Source organism: Macaca mulatta, chromosome 10 (assembly GCF_049350105.2).
Source record: "Macaca mulatta isolate MMU2019108-1 chromosome 10, T2T-MMU8v2.0, whole genome shotgun sequence".
In the NCBI taxonomy this organism is placed as follows: Eukaryota; Metazoa; Chordata; class Mammalia; order Primates; family Cercopithecidae; genus Macaca; species Macaca mulatta.
In genome coordinates, this window is record NC_133415.1 from 33,498,741 (window position 1) to 33,515,616 (window position 16,876).

The 16,876-nt window shown below is 49.9% G+C and overlaps 1 protein-coding gene across 9 annotated transcripts in view; it reads left to right on the forward strand.

Moving 5' to 3' along the window:
• CLTCL1 (clathrin heavy chain like 1) overlaps positions 1-16,876 on the forward strand; it is a 115,678-nt gene that overhangs the window by 84,892 nt on the left and 13,910 nt on the right. For 6 of the 9 annotated variants that reach the window (XR_013399579.1, XM_077950785.1, XM_015149699.3 and 3 more), the window contains 6 exons: positions 454-646; positions 1,253-1,410; positions 7,003-7,167; positions 9,716-9,823; positions 12,867-13,034; positions 13,108-13,257. Coding sequence is in view for 6 of the 9 variants with exons in the window: in XM_077950785.1 (XP_077806911.1) it covers positions 454-646; positions 1,253-1,410; positions 7,003-7,167; positions 9,716-9,823; positions 12,867-13,034; positions 13,108-13,257 (942 nt within the window). In the remaining 3 variants the exon portion in view is untranslated. Of the gene's footprint in view, positions 1-453; positions 647-1,252; positions 1,411-7,002; positions 7,168-9,715; positions 9,824-12,866; positions 13,035-13,107; positions 13,258-16,295; positions 16,493-16,876 lie in introns of all 9 variants that reach the window. The other 3 variants (XR_013399580.1, XR_013399581.1, XM_015149703.3) reach the window with 1 other exon arrangement.

Consider the following 16,876-nt stretch of genomic DNA (forward strand, 5'->3'; position numbering starts at 1 on the left):
CACCTCCACTACTATATAGTGGTGGCCCTCACTGCCACGCAGTCTGCCAGGCTGCTCAGCAAGCCTGTTTCTGCCTGGTGAGCAATCTTATTCCCCACAGCAATTCTCGTGAACTGTTCTACAGTTTCTATGCTCTGTTGCACTGTCTTTCCTCCCAAGGTCAGGAGCAAGTCCCATGTCCTACACCCGGCCCAGAAAGCTTAACCTGGATATCTCCACCTCTGTGCCTCTGTTGGAGTGTCTCTTCTTTGTTCGGCATCCGCCTTCTCATATAATGGCTCTTGTCTCTCCCCTCAACCTGTCCATCTGAGAAACGCTTAGTACCTGATTGCTTCCAACAGAATTGAAATGGTCATGAAGCTTTAGGCAGAACAGGGAAGCAAACAAAAATGTGTCTGTCTTTTGGAGCTGACTAGGTGTTGCAGAGAGTGGAAGTCCTCTCATAACCCCTAGGTCCTGATCGAGCACATTGGAAACCTGGACCGGGCGTATGAGTTTGCGGAGAGGTGCAGTGAGCCTGCGGTGTGGAGTCAGCTGGCCCAAGCCCAGCTCCAGAAAGACTTGGTGAAGGAAGCCATCGACTCCTATATCAGAGGGGACAACCCTTCCTCTTACCTGGAAGTTGTTCAGGCAGCCAGCAGGAGCAGTAAGTGAATCCCCCTCCCTGGGGCTCTGCGTCTCACTGATACAAAACCTGGCTGAAGCAAGAAGTTGAAGAGATTCTCACAAATCTGTATGTATAATGTATCCAGAGATATCAGAGGGCACATCTACATGAAAGTTTCCCACAAGAGTCTGAGATAAACGTTACTCTGTTATTAATACTGGCTCTTTAGTTGACTGTTGCCCTCCTTTATAAGATGAGGTCATTTAAGCACACTAGATATCTCAATATCGCCACTGTAGTAATTTTAAAGTCAGTGACAGGCCCACAGATTCCCAGGGATCTTCTGGTGTTTCAAGTTGATTGTGGCACCCACCTCTCTGATGTCCAGAACAAGCATTCTGTCTCCTGGCAAAGTCTTTTCTCAGGGAGGCGGCCTGAGTGTGGCTCTGCCCCTCCCTTCCTTCTGAGCTACGGATCTGCTTAGTGAGCATAATCAAGACCTCCTAGACATTATCTGGAGTCTGAGTTCCCAGGGAGACCTAACGAGAGAGTAAATGTGTCTGGCTGAGGACAGAATGGGAGGAATTGAGCCCTTGTTTAAAATTATCAGCTCTGGTTTAACCTATCTTTGTTTTCTGTCCTTAGACAACTGGGAGGATCTAGTTAAATTTCTGCAGATGGCCAGGAAAAAGGGCCGTGAGTCCTATATAGAGACTGAACTTATATTTGCCTTGGCTAAAACCAGCCGTCTTTCTGAGCTAGAAGATTTTATTAATGGACCCAACAATGCCCACATCCAGCAGGTAGGCCACGCCCCCTGGGCCTAAATCTGACTGGCAGTGCACAGCCCCCAGGGGGGCTCCTGAAGTCAGGAATTTGCAACCAACCTGGTCAACACAGCAAAACCCCGTCTCTACTAAAAATACCAAAATTATCCAGGCCTGGTGGCACATGCCTGTAGGCTGAGGCAGGAGAATCGCTTGAACCCAGGAGGTGGAGGTTGCAGTGAGCCGAGATAGCACCACTACACTCCAGCCTGGGTGACAAAGCGAGACTCCGTCTAGAAAAAAAAAAAAAAAAGAAAAAGAAAATTAATAGCTTATGTCACCAATAATCAGATAACATAATGGGGAAGAAAACGTTCCTTTTTTAATAGGAATAAAGCCAAAACGTTTAAACCTTAACCGTAAATAAAACTTAAATAATTGTGGAGTCTGCCATGTAGATAAAATGTTACCCCTGGAAAATGTGATAAAGAGACATGAAGAGATAATGGAAAGTATTATAACTCTATATTAATTACAAGTACACTCTTTTTGGAGGAATGCACACAATTTATTGAAATGAATAACAACGAAGTGGGCTGGGTGCAGTGGCTCATGCCTGTAATCCCAGCACTTTGGGAGGCTGAGGTGGGAGGATTGCTTGTGCACGGGAGTTCAAGACCAACCTGGGCAACACAATGAGACCCCCATCTCTAAACAGGGAAAAGAAAAAAAAAATAACAACAAAATGAACTTTGAGCTTTCTATTTCAAAATGAGTTCCAAGTAGTTGTTGGGGCTGGGCCCGGTGGGTCACACCTGTAATCCCAACTCTGGGAGATAGAGGTGGGAAGATCACTTGAGCCCAGAAGTTCAAGACCAGCCTGGACAACATAGTGAGACCCCCATCTCTACAAAAAACTAAAAAATATTAGCCAAGCGTGTGGCATGCACTTGTAGTCACAGCTACTTGGAAGGCTGAAGTGGGAAGATCACTTGAGCCCAGGAGGTCAAGGCTGCAGTGAGCTGTGATCGGGGCACTGCCCTCCAGCCTAGGCAACAGAGCGAGACCCTGTCTTTAAAATACAAACAAACAAGAAGAAAACAAAGGGGTGAAGGGCCTGTAATCCCAGCACTTTGGGAGGCCAAGGCAGGTGGCTCACTTGAGGTCAGGAGTTCAAGACCAGCCCAGGCAAAATGGAGGAACCCCTTCTCTACCAAAAATACAAAAATTAACTAGGCATTGTGGCACATCCTATAGTCCCAGCTATTTGGGAGGCTGAGATGGGAGAATCACTGGAGCCTGGGGAAGTCAAGGCTGCAATGAGCTGTAATCATGCCACTGCACTCCAACCTGGGTGACAGAGTGAGAACCCTGTGTCAAAAAAAAAAAAAAAAAAAGGTTGGAAATTAGGTTAAAGTTTTGAAAGGTATTAAAAGTTCATCATGTAATTCTGTAACCAAGTAAAATTCCAGATGAAAGAATAAAAGGTAAAAATTGAGCTTTACTTAAAATTTTTTTAATAGGTATTTGAATTTTTGCATGAGAAAGGAATTTTTAAGCATGTAAGCAGTGGAAGAAAGCATAAAGGAAAATATCAGTTCAGCTAATACATAAATATTTGAAATATACCTGTAGAGTTTTATTATTTCTAAACATGGACCTAGTAAGTCTAGATGTAAAAATCTATCCCAAGAAAGTAGAAAAGATCCACATAGCTTTATCTATAAATATTTAATCATTGCAGCATGATTATGCAAATAAAAATTAAAAGCCAATGTCTGGCAAAAGGAAATAGTACTTTTGTTTTGTTTTGAAACAGGGTCTCCTCTGTCACCCAGGCTGGAGTGCAGTGGCACCATCTCAGCTGACTGCATCCTCAACCTCCTGAGCTCAAGCCATCCTCCCACCTCAGCCTCCCTGAGCAGCTGGGACCACAGATGCACGCTACCACTCCCAGCTAATTTTTGTATTTGTGATAGAGATGGGGTTTCACCATGTTGCCCAGGCTGGTCTCCAACTCCTGTGCTCAAACCGTCTGCCTGCCTCAGCCTCCCAAAGTGCTGGGATTATAGGCATGAGCCACTGCGCCCGGCCAAAAAATAGTTAAATAACAACATCCATCAATGGAGTATAATACAAATGAGGACAGTGAACAACTCTGGGATTTGGAATTGGCAATATCATATTACTTTTCTTTTACTTGCCTGTGTTTGCAAAGTTTTTTTTTTTTAATCAGTGATCGTGCAACTTTAGAAATTGCCCTTATAATCCAAAAAGTAGTTAAAATAATAGAAAACAAAGCCTTGTCCCCAATCCCCCTCTGGCTTAGTAACCGGATTCTCCTGAGTCAGAGGCACTGCTGGCCAGAACAGAAGCTCCCTCATATAGGGCTGGCTGGGTGGGGCAGAGGTGCACCTGGCTCTTTACCTGTGTTCATAGTGGCCCCAGACCTGGCAAGCTCTCTGCCTTCTGCTGTCCCCTGAGACAGGGGCCAGTGACCTTCAGCCTGGGGGCCAGATCCAGCCCATCGCCTGGTTTGTGTACGTTTCCCACAGTCTGGTATCAGCTGACTGCACCTACATAATGTCATTTAACTCATTTTCTCTGTGTTTCCTGTAAATTGGCAGTAACAAGTCTTACATGGTTACCCCTTTGATAGAATACTTAATTTATGCATTCATCACCTTTTATTAAATATCAGCTGTGTGCCAGGGTAGGGGCTATGGATGGATCAGGGAAAATAGTAATCAGATTTCTGCCCCATGGATCGTAAGATTCTTAAAAATACTGTGGTCTTTTACATGGTGAGTATAAGGAGCTAAGTGAAGCGGGGCAGGGATAGGAAGTGTTGGAACGGTGTGGGTGTGACAGTGGACATTCTGGTTTTAGAAAGGGCCCCTGTGTAGGTGCTGAGTCTGTACACCTCCGGGGAGGAGCTCTTAGAACAAGACAGCAGGGCAAGTGCAAGGGTCCTGTGAGGAGCATTGTGGGGTGCAGGAGCCCATGGCTGGAACACAGCCATCCAGCGAGAGAGGCTTGGGGAGCGATAGGAGAGGCAGCTGTTGATCTGTGGGTCAGGACTTCAGGGGCCATAATGAGGACTCTGGCTTCTGCTCTGGGTGAGACTGGACATTTTGAGCAGAGGAGGAAAATGATCTGGTATAGGGGTCAGCAGAACCCCTCTGGCTGCTATGCTACAAACAGAGCAAAGGACAAGGGTAGAGCAGGGAGTGCGTAGAGGAGGATGGTGCAGTGATGTCACAAGGGGTAGTGACAGCAGATAAAGTGAGCAAGGCAAGTGCAAAGCGTAGTCAGCTTCTGGATGTGTGTTGAAGGCAGAGCCAACAGTGTGTGCTGCCAAGAGGGGTGTGAGAAGAGAAACAGTGAGGGTGGGTCAAGTTTGGGGGTGAGGGGGTCACACTCACCAATGTGGGGACAGTGTGTGAGGACTGCCTGGGGGCATCAGGACTCATTTGGACAAGTCAGACCTCTAGTAGATGCCATGTGAATCTGTCCCGCTGGAAGTAGGAGTTAGGTTTTAGAGGAGAAGCCCAGACTGGAGATGTGCATGGGCAGCCTCCAGGGACAGGCAGCACCCATAGCCGCCACCCGTGTAGGAGCGCATGGCAGTGGGGGTGTGGGGCTGGGGAGGGGATGGGCGAAAGAAACCAGAGCACCCCAAAGCCCCACAGCAGGGAGATGGGGAGATGGAGAGTGGCCAGCGAGGTGGGAAAAAAGCAGGCAGAGGTGTCCAGAAAACCATGTCTGCGTCTGTCTGGAAGAGCAGTGACCCTGGCAGAGGGGCTGGCAGAAGCCTGATTGGAGTGGATTGCAGAGAGAATAGGAAGACAGGGGATAGCTGTTATAGACACACAGATACTCCCTGAGAACTGTGCTCTGATGGGAAGCGTGGAAACAGGCTGAGAGCCCCCAGGTAAGTTGAGGGCAGAGCAAGTTGGATTAGTTTTGTTTTATTTTATTTATTTTATTTTATTTTATTATTAGTATTTTTTATTTATTTTGAGGCAGAGTTTTGCTCTTGTCTCCCAAGCTAGAGTGCAATGGTGCAATCTCAGCTCACTGCAACCTCTGCCTCCCAGGTTCAAGCCATTCTCCTGCCTCAGCCCCCCGAGTAGCTGGGATTACAGGTGCCCACCATCACGTTCAGCTAAGTTTTCTATTTGTAGTAGAGACAAGGTTTCACCATATTGGCCAGGTTGATCTCGAACTTCTGACCTCAGGTGATCCACCTGCCTCAGCCTCTCAAAGTGCTGAGATTACAGGTGTGAGCCACCGTGCCTGGCCAGTTTTGTTTTATTTTAAACTCGAGAAAAGAACAGTGGTTCTTTAAGGTTGTCAGAGTGAATGAGTGCAGAAGGTGATGCTGATGCAGGGATTTGCTGAAACCCTGACATGGAGCATGTGGAGAGGGGGTCGGGGCATCCATGGAGCAGACCTTGGTGGCATAGGAAGGACATCCACAGACACTGTGCTGTGAAAGGCTCTCCTGGTTGTTTTCTCAGGAAAAGGGAAGCCAAATACTCAGCTTGAGGAATCGTTAGAGCTTTGAGAGGAGAAGGAGATATGAAAGAGTTGACATGAGAGATGCCATGGATAATGGCAGGTGGGGTGGTGCGGGAGGTGCCGTGGATGACGGAAGTAGGATGGGTAGTGTTGCCAGCGCATTTGATGTTAGCCTTTATGAATTTAGAGAGACCCATCAGCACTTTGGGGTTCTGCTGTCTGTGTTTAGCTCTGCATCCACAGGTAGGGAATGGGCAGAGAACTAGCTCTGAGCAGGACTGAGAACAGTCAGGAGAGTCAAGGGTTCTGCTGTCTGTGTTTAGCTCTGCAGCCACAGGTAGGGAATGGGCAGAGAACTAGTTCTGAGCAGGACTGAGAACTATCAGGAGAATCAAAGGTGAGTGCCAGGAGCTGGGCAGCACGATCTGGGGCCACCAGCTGGGGCAAGTGCAGTGCAAGTTGGGCATGGACAGGGCTGCAGGAATTCAGTCCGGTCACTGGACTGGTGGAGTTGAGGTGCTCAGGATGGTGAGCTGGGCGGTGCTACATAGAGGAGGTACTTGTGGCAGGTTCCCAGGGCTGGCAGCTCTCTTCTGAGGTGTAAGGTATGGCTATAGCAGTGACTTGTTCTTGTGAACAGAACAAGGTCCCCAGATCATAGGAAGTCAAGTAAATTGCCGGAGAAGGAGAAGGATTTGTAAATGGCATCAGGAACTAGGGCTGGTGAGTGATACCTGACACAAGATTGGTTGTCAACAGTTTTTATTGAGGAGGAAGGGGAACAGCTTGGAAGCAGCAAGGAGCACAGCTCCTCAGCCCAGGCCCAGTAGGATGCAAATGTAGTAGGTGACAGTCGGGGCCTGAGAGGTGCCAGAACACAGGGTTATGTAGGAGCAGGCAAGTAGAAGCGCCCCCTGAGGTGGAGGAGGGTGTCCAGGGACTGGAAAGCCAAGGCCAACTTCATCTGGTCACTGGTGCGATCAGAAAGATGCTTACCACCCTAGCAAACAGAATAATACCTCTGCCATCTAGGCACTTGAAAGCAACTCTGGAGAAATCTTCCCATTGAAGAGTGTCTCAGTCGAGCTACCCTATTACCCATAGGTTGGAGACCGCTGTTACGAGAAGGGAATGTACGAGGCTGCCAAGCTGCTCTATAGCAATGTTTCTAACTTTGCCCGCCTGGCTTCCACCTTGGTTCACCTCGGTGAGTATCAGGCAGCAGTGGACAACAGCCGCAAGGCCAGCAGCACCCGGACGTGGAAGGAGGTGAGCTGCGGGCAACTGCAGACAGCAGAGTGTGCTCTGGACAGGCATGCTCTCTGTGTCCTTTGTGTTCTGCTCAGTACTCTTCTGCCATATGGGATGAGCCTGGGTGCTGGTCTTTTGCCCAGGCAGGGGTCTGAACCCTTGGGATTCTCAGAGTCTCTAAGCTAGTGTTCGCAGTTGGAACAGAGGCCCCAGAGAATCCGATCTCTGACCAGTTGGCCCCCAGAGGCAGCCTCAATAGCATGGAATTATCAGTATTATAAGTATTTTCATCACCCTTTTTAATCATGTCACCTTATTTGCATAATCATTGTAAATTTACATTATTGGTCCTTTGTGGCAAATTGGTAAATTGTCTCGAGGCTCTCTGATAATATCAGAATCATCTTTAAGTAGAAAAAATTGTGAAAAAATATCCAAAACAGCATTGTTTAATGAAAGATTAAAATTAGCCTGAAGGTCCAATGTCAAGGCCTTTTTGTTTGTTTGTTTGTTTTGTTTTTGTTTTTGAGATGGAGTCTAGCTCTGTCGCCCAGGCTGGAGTGCAGTGGCGCCATCTCGGCTCACTGCAAGCTCTGCCTCCCAGGTTCACACTATTCTCCTGCCTCAGCCTCCCGAGTAGCTGGGACTACAGGCACCCGCCACCACGCCTGGCTAATTTTTTTGTATTTTTTAGTAGAGATGAGGTTTCTTGATCTCCTGACCTCATGATCCACCTGTCTTGGCCTCCCAAAGTGCTGGCTTTCAGGGGTGTGAGCCACCATGCCTGGCTTTCTTTTTTTTTTTTTTTTTTTTTTGAGATGGAGTCTTGCTCTGTTGCCTAGGCTGGAGTGCAGTGGTGTGATCTCAGCTTACTGCAACATCTGTCTCCCGAGTTCAAGCAATTCTCCTGCCTCAGCCTCCTGAGTAGCTGGGATTACAGGCGCATGCCACCAAGTCCAGCTAATTTTTGTTATTTTTAGTAGAAACAGTGTTTCACCATGTTGGCTAGGCTGGTCTCGAACTCCTGACCTCAAGTTGTCCGCCCGCCTCGGCCTCCCAAAGTGCTGGTATTATAGGCATGAGCCACCGCGCCCGGCCAAGGCCTTTGTTAATGTATGCATTACAACTCTACCCTGTTGTTTAAGATGAATAGGCAGAGTTGCAGGAAAATATGTTGCCAATATTATGCGAGGAATATGTCATCATGCAGAATGTATGATGTGATTCCACTGTGCATATGTGGGAGATTTGTCAGGGGGCTGGTGTACGTATCACACATAGGAAACAGTGGGCCAAAGATTGTATCTCAAGTTAATGACACTGGCTTATGTTATTATTTTTGTTTATCTTCATGTTCTGCTTTCTCTACCTTGGGAACATATGCTGTGTATAGAAGGTGGGAGAAGCAGGGAAACTGCACGGCACACCCAGCTCTGTGGTGCAGGGTTAGTCCTGTCAGTTCTCTCAGGAAGCGCAGCTGAAGGGCCTCTCTGCACAGGAGAATTCTGTACTTCTCAAGGCTTGTTATCGTTAAGTATACATACTGTACAGTACAGAAAACAAAAGTAGTCTAAAAAATTATTAAAGCAGGCCGGGCACAGTGGCTCACGCCTATAATCCCAGCACTTTGGGAGGCCGAGGCAGGCACACAAGGTCAGGAGATCAAGACCATCCTGACTAACATGGTGAAACCCCGTCTCTACTAAAAATACAGAAATTAGCCGGGTGTGGTGGTGGGCACCTGTAGTCCCAGCTACTCGGGAGCCTGAGGCAGGAGACTGGTGTGAACCCAGGAGGCAGAGGTTGCAGTGAGCCAAGATCGTGCCACTGCACTCCAGCCTGGGTGACAGAGCGAGACTCCATCTCAAAAAAAAAAAAAATTATTAAAGCAAACTCCCCCGTGAAAACAACACTCAGATGAGATGCACTCCGATGGTCATTATTTTTTAGCCTTCCTTTTCAAACCCCAAACCTTGGCCGGGCGCGGTGGCTCACGCCTGTAATCCCAGCACTTTGGAAGGCCGAGGCGGGCGGATCACAAGGTCAGGAGATCGAGACCATGGTGAAACCCCGTCTCTACTAAAAATAGAAAAAATTAGCCGGGCACAGTGGCGGGCGCCTGTAGTCCCAGCTACTCGGGAGGCTGAGGCCGGAGAATGGCGTGAACCCGGGAGGCGGAGCTTGCAGTGAGCCGAGATTGCGCCACTGCACTCCAGCCTGGGCGACAGAGCGAGACTCCGTCTCAAAAAAAAAAAAAAAAACCCAAACCTGGAATTCCAGTATGACTTTCCTGCCACCTGAACAAAACTCAGGGCCTAAGAAGTAATGCACGAACTTTCTTCTTTCTGTGGTCTCAAGCACCTCCTTGGCCTGCAGATTATAAATGTCATATTTTTTCCTCCCAGTCTTGTACAATTCATCCTAGAGTTAGCTACTTGTTCAGAATCCAACTTAAAACACCCCACTGGCTGGTATTTCTGCATTTGCAACTGTGTCCCTTGTAAGTCAGCTGCTGTGGTGCTGTGTTCTGTCTTGGGGACCCTCACGCTTGCCCTCCATCCCCTAGGTGTGCTTTGCCTGCGTGGATGGACAGGAGTTCCACCTCGCACAGCTGTGTGGTCTTCACATCGTCATTCATGCAGATGAGCTGGAGGAGCTGATGTGCTATTACCAGGTGACCAAATGATCTCTGCTGGTAATGCAGATGACAAGTGATGCCTAAATACTCTACACAGAGGCACGGTCATCCCCTTAGCATGTGACCGTCACAGTGCTGCATCTGCAGATTTGAAGCATGGCCCCAAGGGGAGGATTCATGTGTTAGACGGTCATTTATAAACTAAATTCAGTTGCCTTGTTAGCGATCCTTGACCTCATGGCTGGCTGGAATTTTGTGTTTTTAAAGTTCTCTCCCTCCTTTTGTGTTATTGGGCCTTCAGAAACTCAGTCAGTGGCTTGCATGCCGGGAACAACCCTTGGAGGGTTGCTGAGAATACTGGGCTGGTGTTGACAGAGCTCCGGTCCATAGCCTAGTTCCCCAGTGTGTAGCCCCAGGAGTCTGTTTATCAATTGCCATAGGGACAAAGCACGGGCAAGAGAGGGAACCCCACATGGACCCTTTGGAAGGGCGGGGCCCTGTGTGTTCATGCTGTAGGTGGGCTCTCTCGAGTGGTTGGTAGACAGTGATTTGTGTGTTTAGGGACCTGGGCTTCCACTTGTGGGATTCCTAGAGCTGCATGACACTGCAGGTATGGTTAGTCAAGGCAGATGAAGATGGGATGTGACTCTGCTCAGTAGTGTTACCATAGCCATGGAACTTGAGCCTCAAACCCTTCACTACATGAGACGTCGTCTGGAGGGGCTCGCACCAGCGCCAGAGTGTCTAGATATCAGGCTGGGTGTGATGGCTTTTCAATGAGAAATGCTTTCCCACCCCCAGAGAGGCGCCTGAGAAATGAACTGGAAAGCCAACAGGGAGGGTAATCAACCAGTACAGGGCTGACAAAAGAACAATTTAGTCAGCAAATATTTGAGTACCTACTATGTGCTGGGCATTATTCTCAATAATTGTATCAGTGAACAAAACAGAAAAGCCTCTATTTAATTGAATTGGCATTCAGCAAGGTTGGCAGGCAAGCAACAAACCTAGTGAATAATTATATAGTGTGTTTGAAGGTGATGAGTTATAGAGGAAAATGGAGCCGGTTTGAGGGCATGGAAGTGCCTGGATGGAGTTTCATGAAGGGGCAGTCAAGGTAGCAGCAATTGATGGGGTGACATTTGAGCAAAGACCTGAAGAAATAGAAGGATTTGGTCATGAGGACATTTGAGGGAAGGGTCAGTGGCCAGGCAAAGTCCTGAGGCAGGAGTGTGCTGTGTGTTCAAGGAAGGGGCTGGAACCAGAGATGGGGCAGGGAGGCTGATGGAGGGCCAGATCTCAGGCCATTAGGAAAGCCACGGGCTGTACTTGGGATGGATGCAGGGCTGACCTGATGGGGTAAAAGGATCATGGTGGCTCATGTGCTGAGACCACATACTTGAGAAGTAGGGACAGGAGCCAGGAGAGCAGCTAGAGGCTGTTGCAGTGGTCTAGGCAAGAAGGGACAGTGACTCTGACTAGGGTGGTGGTGACAGGGTGAGAGGTGATCAGGCCATCAGGACTGGGTATGTGCTTTAAATGAGCAGCCACCCTGATATGCTAATGCACTGATATGGAGTGAGAGAGAAAAGCCCGGGAGAACTCCTTTTGGTTTTGGCTTGAACAACTAGAAATACGGAGTTATCACCAGTGGATGAGGGGAAGACTGAAGGTGCAGCGTGGGAGGGAAGGACAGGAATTACTTTTTGGACACGTGGTGCTAAGTCTTGAGCTGCCCGCTGCATGTTCAGGTGGGAGCATGAGGTAGGCAGCTGGAGACAGATCTGGAGCTCCACAGAGGAGGAGCCTAGCTAGAGCAGTGAACCCGGAGTTGCTGACATACAAGTGATCCATATCTATCTATGTTTGCCTGCAGTCCCCTGGGGATGAGTGTAGGTGAAAAGACCAGACTGCCCAACAGGGATGGGCTGAGGAGGAGAGCAGGAGCAGCCAGTACAGTGGGAAGAAAACCCAGAGAGTGTGCTGGCTTCTGGATGCACCGGGGAAGAGGGAGCGGTCAGCAGGGCCGGGGGGATGCTCGTGACCTGAAGCTTGGGGGAGACTCAGCCTGATGCTGGCTGGAGAGAACAGGGAGAGGAATGGGAATGGTTGTTGTGAGGAGTCTTTGCTGCAAAGGGAAGTAGAAAAAAATGGGATGGTAACTAGCAGGCACATTGGGTCGAGAGGAGGTGTTTAGGACAGGAGGATAAGTGGGATGCTTGCTGAACCCAGCTGTGGAGAGCGAAGATAAGGCAGAAGAGAAATGAGGAGTCACCAGAGCAGTGGCCTTGGTAGGCAAGCAGGTGGGATGGAGCTACAGGCTGGGCAGATTCCAGACAGGAGCACAGGCGGCGTGTCTGTAGCTGATTGGGGGGTGCAGATGCTGCTGGCAGACAAGTATGCCACTGGGAAATGAGGTTGCTCTGAGAGTGGAGGGGGCACAGAAGGTGTCCTCCTTAGGAAAACAAGAGGTGTGAAGTGATCCTCTAGGTTGGGCCCTCCCAGGGCTGTGGTGGTTAGAGTAAAGGGAAAGGGTCACATGGCTGGGTGTTTCTCTAGGGTTTCTGCATGCTGAGCAGGCTGTAACCAGACATCTGGTCTTGTCCAAGGAGCATGTCAGAGGGGTGCAGGGCTGAATGCAAGGGGCTGGCCATCATAATTAGGGACGCAGTGAAACAACAGCCACATGGCATCGTGAGTGGAGTTGAAGGCTTGTTGGAGCCAGGATCTCAGTAATGAGCTGTGGCAAGGGATTAAAACAAATCATTCCCAGACCCTGTTACCACCCACTTCCTACTTTTTTTCTAATTCTTTTCATAAAATTGGCAATACTAATTTGCACTTACTAAACTTGAAAATTGTAGTGCAGTGTGCCACTGGTAATTGTCAGATGATCCAATAAGTTGCTAAGTAAAGGGCATGATCTGTAGCACAGTATGTACACACGTTTTCTTCACACGTGCCTCCTCGGGATCATTCCCAGTCACCAGCACGGTCCCTGCGGCGTGGGCATGGGCTGGAGGGTGGCTGCCGGAAGCATGCAATCACACTGCCCCACGTGTGGCTGTTGGTCTGCTAGGATCGCGGCTACTTTGAGGAGCTGATCTCAATGTTGGAGGCGGCCCTGGGCCTGGAGCGGGCCCACATGGGCATGTTCACAGAGCTGGCCATCCTCTACTCCAAATTCAAGCCACAGAAGATGCTGGAGCACCTGGAGCTTTTCTGGTCCCGTGTCAACATCCCAAAGGTACTGTGTGCTCCTGACAGTCTGGCAGCTGTGGCCACGTGCGGCACAAGCCGACCCTGGCCTCCTTGTCCAGGTTCTGAGGGCTGCAGAGCAGGCACACCTGTGGGCTGAGCTGGTGTTCCTCTATGACAAGTACGAGGAGTACGACAATGCTGTGCTTATCATGATGAGCCACCCCACTGAAGCCTGGAAGGAGGGTCAGTTCAAGGACATCATTACCAAGGTAAGAGGGGATACAGAGCGCCGGCTCCTGCCAGCCTCTGCCAGGCCCTATTCTGGGTGCGGGGGAATGGGCAGGTGGGAGTGGAATGAGTGCCAGCATGCCCCCATGCTGTGTGTGCGTTCACTTGTTTGAGTCCACCACCCTCTGGGCAGGTCGTGGTAATTCCATCTTTGAAGGGAACTGACACTTAAGAAGGGCAGGTGACCCGTCTAACGATGCACAGCTGAGCTGTGGGCAGGGTCAGGCCAGCATGCAGCCATGTCCCTATGGCCCTATGACCCTGCCTGCCCCTCCCACCACATCACGCCCTCGTGGCCAGGCCTCAGTTTGCTCTTCCTTCTGCCCTGTCAGCTCAGGGCTCCCACCCCCACTTCCTGTGGTTGTTTTTCACCATCGGACCTTTTTTTTTTTTTTTAATTCATGTCTCTCCCCAGCACCAGCAGCCTTACCTGTCTGGGAGTGGGCCTCCATCCTGTAGCCTCACTGGGCTAAACTGGGACCCAAGTTCCTCTGCCAGCAGCCACAGTGTTGGGTGGTGTCGGGTTTGGGTGCCATGGTCAAATGAGCCCTTGTTATTTTATTTCCTGGTCTCAGAGAGTTCAGCGTTAGGACTCACCCTTCTCCAGCTCTGTATGTGAGTTTGGTGAAGGGGCTGGAATTCTTTATCCTCAGCCCCCATCCCTTTGCATTGGGTATCTGCACTTTGTGCCATGGTCCTTGGGTAACTAACTGGTCACAGTCCACTATGACTGGAGTGGCACAGCAGTGAGCTGTGGCCTCGCTCATGCACCTTCTTTTCCGCATGCAGCTACTGAGGGTGGGCGTGAGCGGCAGATGGGCTGCCGGGTGAGGCTTCAGCCTCTGCCTTTCCTGGGAACTATTTGAAGGACCTCAGTGTTGAACACCAGGCCACATACCTGAACTTCTTGTTGGAGGACATCCATGTTACTGGGCATGGTGGTACATGAAGGTGGAGGCCTTTGATGGGGCGTCCCACCCTGAGCAGAGTCTGCAGGTTGCTGGAGGGAGTGTGGCCAGGCCATACCTTACTGTGGCCTGGCACACATGGCTGGTGCCTTGTAGATTTGTCTGTGTGCTGGAAAATCCATACTTGATCATTCCTGTGTGTACTTTATTCACATTTTAACTCCTCTGATATAAGGGTGTTTTTAAAAATTGCTGAGCCGTGGTGGAAGTGACCATGCTTTTGTTTCTTAGTGGCATATAAAATAATAGCAGGACAGCTGAGACTCACTGTGTGGGAGAGCAGCGTCTCTCATCTGGTGCCTGCAGGGCTGATGGCAGAGTCCAGTTCCTTGTGTGACTCATGATGCTTCTACTACAACCTGCTGTGTAGGAGACAGACATTGTCAGCTCAGGTGTGAAGGGGGCAGGAGGATACTCGCCAGTGCAGGGGCCCAATCAGATGGATGACATCCAATCTATATTTGGGGGCATACGATAGCAGGAATCCACTTAGCCATAGGGCTGGGCCAGCAGCAGCCTGAGCAGGGGTGCTTGCTAACTCAGACAGGGGGGCACCCCAGCTCAGCCGTTTGCTGTCTCTGTCCATGTGGGTTAGGGGTGTCACCGCTGTGAACCTCGTTATCCCATTGATACAATGGGCATCATGTTTCCCCCTGACCAAGTGGTCCATGGCAGGTGCCTGGCATCCAGTGGGCACTTCTTTCAGGTCGTGCAGCGCAGCACGCCAGCCAGCTACCCTGGAGCTTGTGATGGAATCTGAGCTTCAGTTTTCTCTTCTTTTGTTTTATTATTATTATTTTTTGAAACAGAGTCTTGCTGTGTCACTCAGGCTGGAGTGCAGTGGCGCCATCTCTGCTCACTGCAACCTCCACCTCCCAGATTCAAGTGATTCTTCTGCCTCAGCCTCCCAAGTAGCTGGGATTACAGGTGCTCGCCACCACTCCTGGCTAATTTTTGTATTTTTAACAGAGACAGGGTTTTGCCATGTTGGCCAGGCTGGTCTCAAACTCTTGACCTCAGGTGATCCTGAGAGGTGAAGCCAGCTGGACTTCCTGGGTTGAGTGGGGACTTGGAGACTTTTTGTGCCTAGCTAAATGACTGTAAGTACACCAATCAGCACTCTGTGTCTAGCTAAAGGATTGTAAACACACCAATCAGCACTCTGTAAAAACACACCAATCAGCACTCTGTAAAATGGACCAATCAGCACTCTGTAAAGTGGACCAATCAGCAGGATGTGGGCAGGGCCAAATAAGAGAATAAAAGCTGGCCGCCGGAGGCCACAGACAACTGAGCTCGAGTGCCTTTGCGGTGTGTGGAAGCTTTGTTCTTTTGCTCTTCATAATAAATCTTGCTGCTGCTCACTCTTTTGGTCTACACTACCTTTAAGAGCTGTAACACTCACTGCGAAGGTCTGGGGCTTCACTTCTGAAGTCAGCGAGACCACAAACCCACCGGAAGGGAGAAACTCTGGACACATCTGAGCATCTGAAGGAACAAACTCCAGACACACCATCTGTAAGACCTGTAACACTCACCGTGAGGGTCCATGCCTTTATTCTTGAAGTCAGTGAGACCAAGAACCCACCAGAAGGAATAAATTCTGGACACAATCTGCCCGCCTCAGCCTCCCAAAGTGCTGGGATTACAGGCATGAGCCACCACGCCCAGCCTTCCGTTTTTTCTTCTATGAAACAGGGATACTACCATGTCTTCTGGGGCGCTGGCTGTCCTTGCTGACCGTGCTAGTGGGCACAGGCCTGCCAGAAAGGGCCAAGAGAGCACATGATACTAGGTGTCCTGCAAGGGAAGCTAGAACTGCTGGTGCCCCACTTCAAGTCTGCCCACTCACATGGTGCCCTGCAAGAGCCTCAGTGAAATAGGCTTGTCCTTGGATGATTCATCTCCTTCATGGGAGGCCCGAGGAGCCTTGTGGTTGGCGGGGAACCAGGTGGGGCTTTGAGGAGGTGATTTGCCACAGAAGATGAACTTGAGCCCCTACCCTCCACCTCAGCCCCACATCACATCCTGACCGCCCTCTGCTTTTTCAGTGTCTAGTTGAGATCCCCCCTGACCTAGCCCTGCTGCTGCTGAGTAAAGGGCCAAGCTGGAAGGCTGCCAGGTCCTACAGCTCCAATATGAGTGGACCCACAATGGCCTGTGGCGGAGTCTGGGGGCCCACCAGTGCCGTAGGTGGAGATTTGTGATGGGGCCAGGTCACCATTCTGCTCTGCATCCATGGTGGCAGGTACTGGGGACCTTGCTTCCTGTCTGGGTCAGAATCTTTGGTGACAGTGAGTGCTCTAGCACAAAAGGGAAAGAGAAGGAGAAAGAAGATACTCTGAAGTGATAAGCCATAGAGGGGTCATTAGAACCCTTTTAGTCAGTAGACCCCATCGGGCCCCACATTTTTGCCAAGTCACCCAAACCCAGCAGTGCTGGAGGCTCCAATGGTGACCACCCTGGGCTCCCAGCATGGCTTTAGCTCCAGCTGTGCCCTGTGCACAGCCCAGGACCCCCCCACACTCATGCGGACACATTCATCACCACTGGCTTAGTTCATGCCCATCTGGCTTACATGCTCCCTGAACAGAGCTGTGTTCAGGCCCTGGACATCGATGCCACAGTCATC